The sequence below is a fragment of the Platalea leucorodia genome (assembly GCF_965183815.1).
Source record: "Platalea leucorodia genome assembly, chromosome: 2".
NCBI lineage: Eukaryota > Metazoa > Chordata > Aves > Pelecaniformes > Threskiornithidae > Platalea > Platalea leucorodia.
Window position 1 is genome coordinate 15,847,253 of NC_138824.1, and position 16,531 is coordinate 15,863,783.

Consider the following 16,531-nt stretch of genomic DNA (forward strand, 5'->3'; position numbering starts at 1 on the left):
GAACTGTGCTGATAAGACACTAATGTTTTAGCTATTACTGAGCAGTGCTTGCACAGCATCAAGGCTGTCTTCCCAACCTCCCACCTCTGACTAAAGCCAGTAGGCTGGGGGTGGCAAGAGGTTGGGAGGGGACACAGCTGGGACAGCTGACCCAAGCTGACTGAAGGGATATTCCATACCATGTGGCATCATGCTCAGCAATAAAAGCTAAGAGAAGGGGGCAGGCATTCATTATTAAGGCACTTATCTTCCAAAACAACTGTTATGCGTACTGAAGCCCTGCTTCCCAGGAATTGGCTGGGCATCACCTGCTGATAAGAAGTAGAAAAATAAATCTCCTTTGGTTTTGCTTCTGCATGCAACCTTTCCTTTTTTCTTTTTTTTTTTTTTCTTTTTTTTCCTTCTTCATTAAACTGCCTTTATCTTGACCGACAAGATTTTTCATCTTATTTTCTCCCCCTGTCCTGCTGTGGAGGGGAGTGAGAGAGTGGGTTGGTGGGCACCTGGCAGGCAGCCAAGGTCAACCCACCACAACCAGATATGGCTGGGTTGGAGTCAACTTTCCAGCCTGTAACTTAGCAGCAGGTACGGTGCTGTTCACCCATCACAAGAGCAAGAGGAAAGGTTTTTACAGACGTACATCAGCAACAAAATGAAGATCAGGAAAAGTGTAGGACCACTACTGAATGGAAATGAGGACTTGGCCACAAAGGACAAGGAGAAGGCTGAAGTACTAAATGCCTTCTATGCTTGTGTTTACTGATAAGTCTGGCCTTCACCAAGCCCAGGTCCCCAGAAGCAGTGGGAAAGTACAGAGCAAGGAAGACTTACCCTTGGTGGAAGAGGGATCGGGTTAGTTAGCCAGTATTTAAACAAACTGAAAATAAACAAATCCCCAGGCCCTCATGGGATGCACCCATGAGTGCTGAGGGAGCTGGCTGCTGCTGTTGTGAGACCACTCGCAGTTATCTTTGAAAGATGATTGGTGTGACTGGGGGAGATTCCTGAGGACTAGAAGACAGCAAATGTCACTCCTTCCTTTAAGAAGGGCAAAAAGGAGGATCCAGAGAACGACACGTCAGTTAGCCTCACCTGGGAAGGTGATTGAGAAAATAATACTGAAAACAATTTCCAAGGATTTCCAAGGGTCATTAAGGTGATTAGGGGACAAGAGGATCTGTCATATGAGGAGAGGATGAGAGAACAGGGACTGTTCAGCCTGTGTGTGTCAGTGTGTGTCAGTTGATGGGAAGGAGCAAAGGAGACAGAGCCAGGCTCTCCTCAGTGGTGTCCCGTGACAGGACAAGAGGCCGTGGGCACAAGCTGAAATACAAGAAATGCCATTTAAACATAAGACAAAACTTTTTTACTGTGAGGTTGGTCAAACACTGGAACAGGTTGCCTGGAGAGACTGTGGAGTCTCCATCCTTGGAGATATTGAAAACCTGACTGGATACAGTTCTGGGCAACCTGCTGTAGCTTTGAGCAGAGGGTTTGACTAGACAATCTCCAGAGGTTCCTTTCAACCTCAACTGTTCTGTGATTCTGTAAATAGTAGTCCTTTGTGCTCAGTTTTCAGAGCTATCACAGTCGTTGTGGTCAAACAGCAAAAATAGCAGATATACATTGGAAATTTTAGCTTTTTCATTTTAGCCATTTTAAAATGGGAAATAATTCTTACATATTGCTACAGTACTGAGGACTTCTATGTTGTTACTTTTTCAGAAATATTTCTGTTAATTTGCAGGACTCATTTTTCCTCTCAGCGGCATGCATTTTGCAAAGCCCCGTTAAATGTTACCACCAATTATTCAGGCATTCTGAAATAGTGTAGCTGGCGAGTTTATTAGTCTTTGTCTATCCATAACAATAGAATCATGGAAACTGCCTCTCCTTCATCCACAGTTTATTAGTCCAGCCAGAATGCAGACTGTGGAATTTTTCATTGAATTTTACTTTAAATGAAATGGATACTTAAAATCTGGTTCAAATCAGTGCACTCCGGTGTTGAAAGTTACACAAGCAAACTTCCTCTTTCTATTTAGCTGTTCTGGACTAATACAGAATGTCTTGACATTTTAATCTATACTAGCTTCATTTGAAAACATATGTTTTAATTCTTGCCATTGGAAAACACCCTTGTAAGGAATATTGTCCTAAAATTGCTTCTGCAGTGCCTTTCAGCGTGATTTAATAACAGCTTAACACTAATCAAATTAATTAAACTCTTATGAACCTGCCATTAAGTTAAAAAAACCCTAAATACTCAGATGCTCAGTGTAAGTTTGCACGAAAGACTGTTTACTGAAAAATATGAAGCCATCTCACAGCCAGAATAACTTGTCAAACAAATGTTACACAAATTAAAAAAAAAATCTTCCTTAATATGGAAAGATGGCCCAGTACAGCCTGTTGGCCAGGGCTGGGCCATCAAAGTAAATTCAACCAGTCTGTGTCCTGGTGTCCGTTCTTTTCCCACACAGCCTTCTGCCATGACAGACTGTAGATCAGGACCTATATAAGCACTTCATTCTCACGTAACTGGATCAGTTGGAAAACTGTCCAATGGAACTCAAGCACTGCCCATCATATGACAGTTTTCAGACAAGCACAAAAATATCAGGACACAATGGGGCTGCATAAGCGTTTCATCATGTCCAGATGGCTATCTGTCATGAGTAGAGAGAGACAGGAATCAATGCTATATTTTTGTTGTAAGGTGGATGCATTTTCTGCTTTGGTTCGGGGAAACCCTTTAGTACCTCCATGAAAGTTAGAAGGCCCACCCAGAATAAAAATTTGGAAGCAACTGCTTCAAAATGATTTTTGCTGAATATATGATCATAAGCTGTCATGTTGTGTTCTGCCTTATCTTTTGTTGTGTTTGTAAATTGAAGGCTAACTAATAATTTTCATGAAGTTGCATAATGCTGCAAGACAATTGCAAAAGTAGTTTTGAAAATGAATGGGTTGTTGCTCTTTTATCTAAAACATTAGGAACCTCAGCTTTAACAAAAGAACAATGTTTTTTTCACCAAGGAAAATCAGTGAAGCAGAAATATAGGGCTATTCTTTCTTGTATTTTCAATAATGAAAAATTTGTGTAATAAACAGTGAGAGGCTAATATCTAAAAGAACAGGCAGAGAGACTCAAGGGAGGAGGCAGAATAAGTACATCAGAAGGTCAATGGAGGTTTCTAAAACCCACCACCACCACCAAAATTGAATTTTGAATCAAATGCAGAACTAGTGGAGGTATATGAGTTTATTTTCATTATATTTGTTACATTTCTGAGGGGGCAATTCTCAGAACATATTGGAGTTTGAAAAAGCTTGAGTTTAGGAAGGTAATGAAGAAAAGCTCTGGAGCAGCTCAGGTGAGACTATATGAAGTCTTATATTGTACTGAGATAGTAACAAGTCCAGAAGCAAAAGAGGGAAAATGATCAAAGTCTCAAAATACACCTAATTTAATATTGGTAGCATAATATAGTATTTAATGTTAAAGATTAGAACCTATCTTCAGTTTCTTACGATTAGGAAAAGCACTCACTACTTCAGCAGTTCTTCATCTTAATTCCCAAGCAGGTCATGAGGATATTTTTAAAGCTGATGTGAGTTATATACATAATGGATTTTGAGGGAATGTAATAGAACATTAAATGTATAAGCTGATATCGGTGTTCATGTTTAATTTTCCTATAAAAATGACAGATGGGTTGTTTTAACAAATTCTCAGGAGAAAGCATTAAAAAGAGTGATGAAATGAATATGCAATTCATGGGAGACTGTTATGTAAAGGGCAGTATTGAGGAACTTAGAGGCCTGCTCTTCCAGTAAGTTTTTCATGAATTAAGACAGTATAAGACTGAGCAAAGCCTGCAAGTTGCAATGTCTTTGTTCTTCCTTTTTTGTGCAATTAAATACTCCAGTAAGAAATTAGCAACTAGCTTGTGATAGTTTTACATTACATTTCACATATATATTCAACAAATTATGGTCTCAGAAAAAATGAAGTGAAACTGGTACTGTGATTTCAGGATGCATGCAAAGACAAAATACAAATCATAACATTTCTGAATACTGTATGTTTCTTACACTTTGAACATTAAGTAACTTTGTTGTATACCTTTTTAGTAATGTGAGAGGGAAGACCTTATCCTTCATTTTTCTGTTAGTCATAAACCAAAGTGTCTGTATTACTCTTTTACTTGGCTTTTCTCATATCTTTGCTTTGTAGTTGAGTGCGGTATGAGCTTGAAATGAAAAATACTTCGAAGTTCTGACGAAGTTACAGTGCCTAGGAATGATTATGGAGGCAGACATCCTGTGTGTTCTGGAAAGCAAGATGCCATGTGACAATTCAGAAGTTTATTTCATCTGAAAAAAAGTCAAAACTATTTGTTATTTTAAGTGATAGTTCAGAGAAAGTAAAATCTGATTTTACCTTTAATAAATTACTAGAAATTGAAATAGGAAAATGTTTTTTTTTTCCCCAAAGGCTAGGGTTTTCTTATTGCATTTGTGCCTTGTAGAATTTTCCAATAAAGGTTTAAATTCCATAACTGGAATTCAGTGCAGCATCTTGTCACATGTCAGGTTGGCAGTTTCAGAACACATGCTAAAATATATTTATGTAATAAGCTGCATATGAATTAAGATTTGCAAAATGATACCATCTCTTGAAATTATTGAATAAATCTGGATTTTCAGTGGCTGTAACGGAATGGAAGTAAGTAATAAAAATGTCAATGTGAGAGCAGCAGTACCTCTCAGAGTCTGAGTTACTCAGGATTTACACGTATTATATTTATTTTGTATTTATTGTTTATTTATATTTAATTTGTTTCCAGGTTGAACTAGTCTTATCAAAGCAAGAGCTATATCTGGCAGCATGGTTTATAGTGCCCAATACAATCTTGTTATACTGTGTACACTGCTGCTTTCTATATTGACACATTAACACAAATACTAAAAGCAGTGATTCAGCTAAGTTAAGATTTTTCAGAAATTCCAGTATTTTTGAAGTAATTGGGTAGACAGGGTTGTCTCAGAAGAGTGGTGCCTTTATTGAACATCTCACAGGCAATACTGAAAGTATCATTATAGTTTTAATCCAGTGTCAGAAAAGGGAGGATATCTGAATTACTTCAAAGCTAACAAGGTCACATGAAGTATTACGAATTAAACAAAGAATGTGTTGTATAATGTAATAGTTTCCTTGAGTTTATTAACTGGACATCACATGTTCTTTTTTAGAATTCTAACCTGATTCATCAGAAGGTGTCTCCTCCTGTGGAGCAACAAGGATCTCCAATCTTATCATTTATTACTCTGGAACAATTCAATGCCATTCGCCTTGTGCAAAGCGTCCATCAGTCACTTGCTTCTTTAAGTAAAGTTATCAGAGGTACTTCATTACTGAGTTCTGAAGTACAAAGACTAGCAAGCGCTCTGCTAAATCAGAAGGTAAGTCATTTTGTCATGAATTTACATTATAAGCAATGAAAAAAAACAAGGAAACTGAACAAAATTCTGATGCATATTTACATGTCACCGTTTGCTCTAAGTTCTTTTATTGATAGAGACTCTGAAATGGAGTTCTTTTATTGATAGTGACTCTAAAACAGAACCATGTTTTTTTCTGGAATGAAAACCCAGAAAAATGTTGCTTCAAGTACTTGCAGAAGCATCTGAGTATATTATACTTTCATCAAGCTTTCTGTTAAGGACAAATCCGGTAAGATTAGAAGTTGTGGAATAGTATTTCCATTTCAAATACAAATCATGCTAGATAAGTCAAATACATTAGACAGTAGAACATGTAAATCTGTCTCTTTTCTTCATTTTTACAGTTCCTTAAAATTTAAGTTTTACTGCAGTTGTAATCACAATTCGCTCTCTACATTTATTCATTATGGGTTATTGCCATATCACACCAGACAAGCTATACCTATCATATCAACCTATCATCTCACCCTATATTCTTGATATACGAGAAAAGCAAACAAAATGTGTACATGTACTTTTTCCGTGTTTTCTGGCATCAAACTGGGCATGTTTATAAACTGGTACAATTAGTGATGGCAAATTTACATGGTCTGTCATTAATAGCTAGGTAATTGGATTCCAAAGATAGTCAAACATTGACGTGAAACTCCGTATTTTTTTTCACCTGCAGCAATTGATAAATTGTGTCGATGCTAATGCATAGATATTGAGATTGGCACTACAACGAACGATAATTCCTAGTAACATCTTCTTTTTCTTCATGTGAGGATCAAGTACTTTTAAAAAGATTGTTATGCATTTGTTGATCTATCAAATTTCTAATTAAAACAATAATTAAATTCTTTGTCTGTTCAGATTCACAAGACAGCATTTGTTAGCAAAATTGCAGTACAATTAGAATAAATTAACATTTTCATGTTAGCACTCTCATTGCCTTTTTAAACATGGTTTGACTGTGGTGGAAATTGGTGCTAAGTATAAGTCATAGTGAATGCAAACAATACATGTAATGGCTATTTTTTAGTATTTACAGTTATATTTCTTGTTAGTGAGCGAGAGTATGTCTTGCTTGTGTGCTTAAGCTGCAGTCTTAAATTGGAAGCAGCAGGAGCTATGAACCTGATCACTGTCACAAAAATGTACTTAAAGATTCTATGCATTTTTATCTCTCACAAACTTAGTTCAGTGCTTCCTGATATACGGAACAAAGTGTTTCTGGCATTTCATCTGCTTACTTACCCACTTACCTTGACACAGATCCCTTTATTGGATTGTGACCATAAAGCAATCTTTTCAGCAGCCCTCCAGAGAGGCTAATGCTACGCTCTTGGCATGGCAGCTAAACCTCGCCATATTTGTCGTCTTAAAGTGATTTGTTTCATGTGGTTTCTGTACCCTGTTCTTGTTTAGTTTAGTGTGGTCGTACATTACATAACAAAGGACTATTTTTAAAAACTTATATTTAGAAAGCACCAAGATTGTAGTTCTTTTAAGATTATAGCACCTGAAGCTGCTAGTTTACTGATAGAAATGTGAGACTCAAAAAATGTATGATTTCTAATGGTTTCAGCAATGTGCCTTATTTTTCCAAAATTGATATGTTAGTGTACATCTGAAATATGCTTCCATACCAACAGTTAGCTAAGCTATTACTTTAAACTTAGAGTAATTTAGAGTGATATATTAGCAACATTAGGTGAATGCCTTCTAAATGATAGATTGGTGAGCTGCCCATAAATGCATATCTAGCAAAAGAGTCTGCAAAAAAGCAAGGATAATAGTTTCAAATACAAAAAGTTTCAAAAAATCATAATTATGTAAAAAAGCATGCAGTTAACTGTGTGTCCTGGTTTTAGCTGGGATAGAGTTAATTTTCTTCCTAGTAGCTGGTATAGTGCTGTGTTTTGGATTTAGTATGAGAATAATGTTGATAACACACTGATGTTTCAGTTGTCGCTAAGCAGTGCTTACACCAGTCGAGGACTTTTCAGCTTCCCCTGCTCTGCCCAGTGCACAAGGAGCTGGGAGGGGGCACAGCCAGGACAGCTGGCCCAGACTGGCCACAGGGCTGTTCCATACCATATGGTGTCATGCTCAGTATATAAACTGGGGGGAGCTGGCTGGGGGGCAGCGATCGCTGCTCAGGGATGGGCTGGGCATTGCTCAGCAGGTTGTGAGCAGTTACATTGTGCATCACTTGTTTTGTATATTTTTATCATCATTACTATTATTCATCTGCTCTCCTATTAAACTGTCTTTATCTCAACCCGCAGGTTTTACTTTTTTTTTTCCCCCCCCATTCTCTCCCCCATCCCACGGTGGGGGGGAGGGCGAGCGAGCAGCTGTGTGGTGCTTAGTTGCCAACAGGGGTTAAACCATGACACTGTGCTTTATTAATTGTCTTGCATGTATTCTAGCTTATTCAATTAATAATTAATTAGTGTCCACAGACACAGATATTTTCTGGTTTTTATCTATAGAAGGTACACATGGAGTATTTACTTTGAAAGATACTTTTTCTTACAAACTTCTGTGATCAGATTTTGAAAATCTGTTCAGCACATATGCTATTAGATTGTGAACCTCCTTGAAAATGCAACTGTAAATGTTAAACAGTATAAACTGTTTATTCTGCTCAGCTTCTTCAGTATTGTGGAATATTCCCCAGGTAATGATTTACATCAATTCTCTTTCACTTAAGTAGGAGAATCTTGCAGAGTCTTTACAGATTGCTGTGAAGTAGGTACAATTATTGTTTTTATCCTTATTTTATAAGGAAGAAATCTAACATGATCTTTTAAGCTTCTTTTTGAAGTCAATGAGAAATTTGTATGGGGAGGTCTTGCAAGATTTTATTCTCAGGTGTTGTTTTACAAACACTTTACGATGGTGAGAAAATAATCATGCAGAGGAATTGTAGCATATTCACTTCACCACAGAGCCACACAACTGTATGTTCAAGTCTGAGGAGGCAACAGCAAAGGAGTGGGAACCTGTGGCTGCAGTTGAAAGATGGCATTGTGGCTTTCCAAGAAAGAATCAACTTAGGCCTTTTTGAAGTGTTTGTGGAACCTACTGGTGTTTCCTTATTGAATAGCAGAGGTTCTTGTAAGTTCTCCATCAGCACTGTATCTCTGTGGGCCACGTAAAGAATTGGCAGGAATATGGCCTTCCTATTAGTGGTTGTATGCTTTGATCATTATATTGCTTGTATTGCCTTTTTTCTTTGTAGATATGTTTGATCTCCGGATTGTTTAATTTCATTGAAATTGCTAGCTTAAAATGTAATGATGATGGTTTTGAAATGGATACTTTCAGTAAACATATTTTTATTTCAGTGTCCCCTCACATGGCAAACCAAGTGGGAAGGTCCAGAAGATCCTTTACAATATCTTAGAAGTCTTGTAGCTCGAGCACTTGCTATACAGGTAATTTTGAAGAGTAATTTTACCTCAGTACACTGGTGTTCAGTGACACAGTATGTTATATGAATTGTACTGCAGTAGGAAGTCCCAAAGAGTTTTAGATGTGTGAAAAGGCATATAAAAATTTAAAGATAGATGAGAAATGTGAAGACAGCAGACTGAGCAATTTGAAGTCAGTAACTTTAAATACAGTAATGTTTACATCTTAGATTTTAGTCATTAGTCTTTCTGATGAACTGTGGGGGAAAAGATTTATTTACTCAGATGAATCTTTACATCTAAGTCAAGACATACTCTTTAATCTGCTAGAGAGAAACATAAAGAGATAAAGTGAAGCAATTCTAATAGAGGTAATGTGGAAATTAATGGAAGGCTAGTCTTTGAAGCAAATAAAGAAAACATCTGCATTCTCGAGGTTTACAAGGGGCTATAATAGAAGGTGCAGAGTCTGACAACAGCTCTATCAATTTAGAGTCTGACAGTGAAGAAGAAAATTATTAGTTAAGGTAAATCTATTTATATTTTGATTAACAGAAGAAGTATATTTAAGATAATAGGCAGACAAATAAAAAATCATTTATGTAAATTAATTAGTATTTAAGGAAACAGATTTCATCATGTTGGATACATAGAGAGAACATATCCCGGGAACTACAAGCCTGTCAGCCTGACCTCGGTGCCAGAGAAGGTCATGGAGCAGATCATCTTGAGTGCCATTATGCAGCAAGTGCGGGACAACCGGGGGATCACGCCCAGCCAGCATGGGTTTATGAAAGGGAGATCCTGTTTCACTAACCTGGTCTCCTTCTATGACAAGGTGACATGCTTGGTGGATGAGGGGAAGGCTGTGGATGTTGTCTACTTGGACTTTAGTAAGGCCTTTGACACAGTCTCCCACAGCATTCTCCTGGAGAAGCTGGCTGCACATGGCTTGGATGGGTGCACTCTACGCTGGGTTAAAAACTGGCTGGACGGCCGAGCCCAGAGAGTGGTGGTAAATGGAGTCAAATCCAGTTGGCGGCCGGTCACGAGTGGTGTTCCCCAGGGCTCAGTGTTGGGGCCGGTCCTGTTTAATATCTTCACCGATGATCTGGATGAGGGGATCGAGCCCACCCTCAGTAAGTTTGCAGATGACACCAAGTTGGGCAGGAGTGTCAATCTGCTGGAGGGTAGGAAGGCCCTACAGAGGGACCTGGACAGGCTGGACCGATGGGCCGGGGCCAACTGCATGAGATTCAACATGGCTAAGTGCTGGGTCCTGCACTTGGGTCACAACAACCCCATGCAACGCTACAGGCTTGGGGAGGAGTGGCTGGAGAGCTGCCTGGCTGAAAAGAACCTGGGGGTGTTGGTTGACAGCCGCCTGAACATGAGCCAGCAGTGTGCCCAGGTGGCCAAGGCAGCCAATGGCATCCTGGCTTGTATCAGGAATAGTGTGGCCAGCAGGACCAGGGAGGTGATAGTGCCCCTGTACTCAGCATTGGTGAGGCCGCACCTCGAGTGCTGTGTTCAGTTTTGGGCCCCTCACTCCAAGAAGGACATCGAGGTGCTGGAGCGTGTCCAAAGAAGGGCAACGAAGTTAGTGAAGGGTCTGGAGCACAAGTCTTATGAGGAGCGGCTGAGGGAGCTGGGGTTGTTTAGTCTGGAGAAGAGGAGGCTGAGGGGAGACCTTATTGCTCTCTACAACTGCCTGAAAGGAGGTTGTAGTGAGGTGGGGGTCGGTCTCTTCTCCCTAGTAACGAGTGATAGGACGAGAGGAAATGGCCTCAAGCTGCGCCAGGGGAAGTTTAGGTTGGATATTAGGAAAATCATCTTCACCGAGAGGGTGGTCAAGCGTTGGAACAGGCTGCCCAGGGAAGTGGTTGAGTCTCCATCCCTGGAGGTATTTAAAGAACGGATAGATACGGTGCTCGAGGACATGGTATAGATGGACTTGGCAGTGCTAGGTTAACGGTTGGACTCGATGATCTTAAGGGCCTTTTCCAACCTTGACGATTCTATGATTCTATGAGAGGAAACTGCGAGAACCTTCCAGGGAGGAAGGTTCCTTTAGGAGGGACAGATCTTCTATTACTTCCAGACAAGAAATAGAAAGCTGCTGGTTTTTACCTTGATTAGCCCAGTCTTGTCCAGTGGGGTATGAAGAAGATTTCTGTGAACATTAGTGTTCACTGTCAGATTCAGAAGGAAAATTTGAGGGGAACATGATTTCTAGGCATTACTTTTCCTAAAGAAACTATCAAATGGATGTTTCCAAAGTATTCATAAGATTCTTGTTACACAAACTATTTCTTTTGGCTAATGCTTAATTTTTCTTTATCCTTTCCTTCACAGAAAGTCTCAAATTATAAACAATAAAGTGTAAATATATGTAGCAACAAGTGATAATTCATGTTCAAATGTTATATTGGTCATATAACTAGAGTTGAACTTAGTCCCTTCTGACTGACTATTATAGTCATCATTATTAAAAAGGCATCACTTGTGGCTGAGTCAGCAGTGTTCATAATCTTCAAGAGTACCTTGCAGTTTGTGACCTCTACCTTTATTTGATTGTGACCAAACTGCATGCAATTTTCCTTACTTATATGAATTTTTTAAATGGAAGCCTGAGATTAGAGTTCAAGCTTCTGTGTGGAGGACACCTACCATACAAAGTGGAGATTATCATAGAATCGTAGAATGTCCTGAGTTGGAAGGCACCCACAAGGGTCACCGAGTCCAACTCCTGCCCCTGCATAGGACAACCCCAAAAATCACACCACATGTCTGAGGGCGTTGTCCAAATGCTTCTTGAATGTTGTCAGGCTTCGTGCCGTGACTACCTCCCGGGGGAGCCTGTTCCAGTGCTCCACCACCCTCTGGGTGAAGAACCTTTTCCTAACGTCCAACCTAAGCCTCCCCTGGCATATCTTCCTGCCGTTCCCTCGGGTCCTATCATTGGTCATCAGGGAGAAGAGTATTAATGTAGCAGAGCGTAACAGGATGAAATCAGTGTTAACAGTAATAGATGATTTTCAACCAAGCATATTCAAAAAGTTTTTGTTTCCATATATTACTCCAGTCAACTCTTGACAAATATGCTGCATTACATCATTACCATGATAGTAATCTTCCTTTTTCATTGCTGAAATTGCTGATACTATTGTACATTTGAATTACTCATTTTTATGTAAAGTTATTATGAAGACAATATTTACAATTTTAAACATTTACTGTAAGAGAGGGACAGATTATTAAGGCAGAGCTTTACAGTAGATTTTCAACTGTATTCATAAGCAGTAAATTGTGTTAATTTTTTTGTTAGTGACAATAGAAAGTAGTGACAGATGACCAGATACTGGTTATTATATTTTTTTATATTTTTTTTTTATTTCAAATATGTAATACAGTTGTGTTTGAAGCAATTCTTAATAATACATTATCAGTCTGTTTTGCTTCTCAACCTTCTAGTCAGATCACATCCGAAATACAATTTCTATGTTTTTATTTTCGTATGTGTTTTGCCAGAAAATGTTGATTATTTCTAATTATGCATTTCAGTTGAATCATCATTTTCCTTAAGTATGATTCCAATTCATGTTTATGCATATTACACCAAGATTTTGATTAGCCTTGATCATTTTTTAATTAACTTTCCTTTTTTGTGTCTTTTCATTTCTGATTTTATAAATGTAATTTATCATTAGTTAATTATAAATTTAGTATTCAGAAATTCAATAAAGGCTTCAATAAAGATTTCTCATAACTCTGAAAATTATCTTCAGATTTATATTTCAATAAAGGTCATATTTTGGATTGGTTTAGTTTTATATGACCAACTCCATCATCATGGTTTTTTGATATATACTTATACCTCCACCTGTTTCATTCACTGTAAAAATATTGACTTCTACCTTTACCATTTGAGACAGGTTTGATTTAGGTATTTTTCAAGAGGAAAAGAGACACTGAGACATCAAACTTCTACTGAAAGGTTGCATCTACTAAGGATGCAGTAAGTCTATACTTAGGTTAGTAAGTTAGTTATTAGTTAAAGGCTGCCTTGTCAAGATGTTTGCTGCCAGTGCAGAAAATAATAAAAGCAACTGCTTTGTTACAGACATTTAATGGGGATGGGGAGGAACCCAAAATATAGGCCAGATGGTAGAATAATTATAGCAGAATTTATAGAAGTGTAAAGATGTTCTGACAGCATTACACAACAACAGACAGAAAAACAACAGTTGTTGCATTTTCTTAGGTCTGAATTCACTCAGTAAAGGCAAAATAAAAAAAGGAAATCTGCCTACTTGAAGTGTGAACAAATCAGTATATGCAAAATGCAATGGAGCCATGTTTTGCTGTGTGTTATGTTGTGGTGATAGAGCTGATGGAAATATGTGATTTCTTCCCAGGTGGAATTTCTGATATTTGGATGTTAGCTTTTGCTTTAAATTAAAACAAAAAATCGGTATATTGAACATTCTTCTAAGATGAAGAGTTCTGAATACTTTCAATTAGCAATGCTGACACTGAAATTTACAATATCGTGTTTCAGCTTGTCTGTCTACAGTGATTTATTTGCTATCAACATTAAGATAGGAAGCTTATGAATCATCATAGATCTTTGCATTCATTGTAATTATTGGTCCTTATACTCCCAGTTTCCTCATGGTGGCATCTTAAATGTGTTCTGTGGTTTCCCTCTCTCGTGGTACATGATTATAGCTCAGCAACAATATACATCAGCATATAATGGAATTGAAGTCCATCCCAGTCTATAGATCAGTGTCTTCTCATGGCTATGGAAACCAGCAGAAGAGAAAGAGAGAGAAGAGACCCAGAACTTCGGCTATTAAGAGGCAAAACAGCAGCCCAAGCAAATGTCAGATGAATATCAACATTGAAAAAATGCTTAATTTCACTTCTTCCTAAAAAAAAAAAAAAAAAAATACTAAACCAAACTTTTATTCCAAGAAGACCTATATTTTAAATGAAAATATTTATTTCATTCTTTTGGACTGAGCTGCTTTTAAGTCATCTGTAAAAACAGTTCTTCCTTCAGATGGCTGTTTGGTCAGACAGCTGGTAAAAGGCTTACAGCATACACTGAAAATTAAGACTGTTCAACCTCAGAATCATAAACCCTACTTTCAGAGTTCTAATCAAGGAAATGTTTATGAATACTGAAAGATTTTATTTACATAAGTTATAAAAGTTTTTGTTGAAGATGTGTGCGTATCTGTGAAGTACTCATAGTATATGTAAAAGTTATATTTCGTATTTTATCAAAGACTTGTATGTATCTCTCTGGGATACTGTTATCTCTTGTCCCCTCCCATCCTGAGTGAAATCTAGGATAGTAATATTTAATTTCAATATCAGTTTGACCCCTTAGTATACGATTTTTACTGTTTTACTACTCTCTTATTATTTGAGGTGGAATGACTTCGTTTCTGTTTTGGAACCCTTACTATTCCTCTGTTTCAACAATCAGCTCCTCAGAAAGGTAGATTGGACACCCAAGGTATATGAGGTTTGAACTGGGAAATTGCATACTGAAGCTACTAGAAAACCTTCTGGGAATAGGAGACACGTGATTCTCCCTTCACACCCAAGGCATCTAGGGAAAGAGGTTCAATTTTCATTCACTGATAACAGGCAGAAAGTCTGCTTTTAGAAAGCCAAGTCCTCTCAGTTTTCACTGAGTTAAAGAACTGTGAGTGCCAGCCTATAAATCAGTCTTAATGCAACAGTAGATGATATGCACATAAAATCTGAGAAGTAGAGGCTGAGAGTGAATCCCAAAATAGGCACGCACACATACTCTGTACAGACACAGCCAGCAGAGAGAGGAGGACACAGTACCTTTACAGGCAGCTGCATAAACACAGACAGCACAAATAGCCCTATCCTGTTTCGGTGGTTCACTGCTCAAGGAAAACAGCCTTCGTAAGTCTCGCTGATTTTTGGTCACTCAACTGTCTTGCTTCCAATCCCTCAGTCTGCAGCATGCAGCTCCCAGACCTCTCATCCTCCTGCTGGCTGGTACTGCTAGAAGTTTGCTAGTGAATTCCCTTCTCCCACATAGAGAACACACTTGCACACAAAAATGACTAAAAATAGAGCTTAAGAGGAGAATAGGACAGACGGGTGATCAGGTGCAAGGTTGGCCAAAGTGTACTGACCAGCAGCCTCCCTACATGCAACCTGCCCTTTTATACCTATCTATCTGTTTTCCCATTCTTCATCTCCCATCCACCTTTCCCTACCTTTGGTCCTTCCCCTAAATATCCCATAAGAAATATTGTACAGTCCCAGAATTATTGTGTTCAGCCCCCAAATTCACCCACTTGCATGCTCCATAAGAAGTCCTATACCACTTTAAGTAGTAACACTGCTTAGTTTGCATGGCATTTCAGAGTTTTTTCTGACAGATTGCCTTAGCAGGTTTTGCAGCAGGGACAGTAGCTTAATGGTTTGTCTTTTATGGTCTTAGGAGTAGCTGATTCAGATGGATTAGGTTGGCTGTGTTCCCCACCTTGTCGTTGTTCCTCTCATCACTCTGTCTCTATTTGAACAGCTGTTATCTAGGTATCTGTACAGTGCAAAATACTTCAGACTTAGTATTCTGATATTAAAGCACAAAAATTCATAAAAATATTGTTTTCAATCCCCCCATTTCATTATTTTAATTCAAAGTTCAGAATGCTATGAAGAATCCACCTTACTCTGAAGAATTAGCATTTTTCTGTTGCTTTTCTTGGCTTCTCCTCTTCAGCTGTCATAAATATCAAAGCAAAAATACAACTGCAGCCTAACATTATCTGCTAAGAAACTGAACTTTAATTGGCTCCCACAGCTCTCATCATGTTGCAGCATGATTGCACTTTGTTCAGAATTTATCAGCCAGGATATATTTTTCAATACCTTTTATCTAAGTGATAACTGCTTGGTAAAAATTGGAAATTTGCAAGTACTACGGTAAAAATGTGGATGTTTTATTTCTCTCTCATGTAACAGGCAAATTTCAAGGTCCGATAGATCCAACTGTCATATCATGTCCCTTTTTAATCACTGTTTCAGTTAGATTATACTAATTAAGTAGTGGCCAGTATAGAGTAGTAACAATTTATAAAGATACACCGTCCAAACAGGATGTCACATGGAACGTAAGATGAAAGTACTAGACTTGCACAGATCATAAGCGTTGTCCACTGAAATAAGGTGTAGCTTCCAAGGAAGCTGAAGCATTTTTCATGCTTAGAGAGTTCGTGTACTCTTGTGACTTACAGAAAGCTGTGTTCATGCATGGGTGCCTGAGGTGGAAGGATTCCTTAATTTTTCTTTTTTGTTTTGTGCACCAATTCAAGACTTTACTTTCTAGAGGTACTGAAATCACTATTTCTTGTAGTGAAATGATTATTTTCCTGCAGAGTATAGTGGATTTTCACACTGCATCTGCAAACTTTGCAGTTTTAAATGGAAATATTTTTTGGTTGTCAATGAGCAAGAATTATCTCAAGTTTTGGGAAAACAATTTGCTTTATGCATGAAAAACAGTTTTTAAAAAGCAGCATTGGAAAAGGAAAAGGAAATCTTGATTTGTGTTC

General features: G+C 38.2%; 1 protein-coding gene across 1 annotated transcript in view; it reads left to right on the forward strand.

Moving 5' to 3' along the window:
- The window catches only part of DYNC2H1 (dynein cytoplasmic 2 heavy chain 1), a gene marked incomplete at its 3' end in the record, with an annotated part of 183,148 nt that overhangs the window by 145,291 nt on the left and 21,326 nt on the right, over window positions 1-16,531 (forward strand). Inside the window, exons 84-85 of the mRNA XM_082338028.1 lie at window positions 5,260-5,469; window positions 8,850-8,939. Coding sequence (XP_082194154.1) covers window positions 5,260-5,469; window positions 8,850-8,939 — 300 coding nt within the window. The remainder of the gene's footprint in view (window positions 1-5,259; window positions 5,470-8,849; window positions 8,940-16,531) is intronic.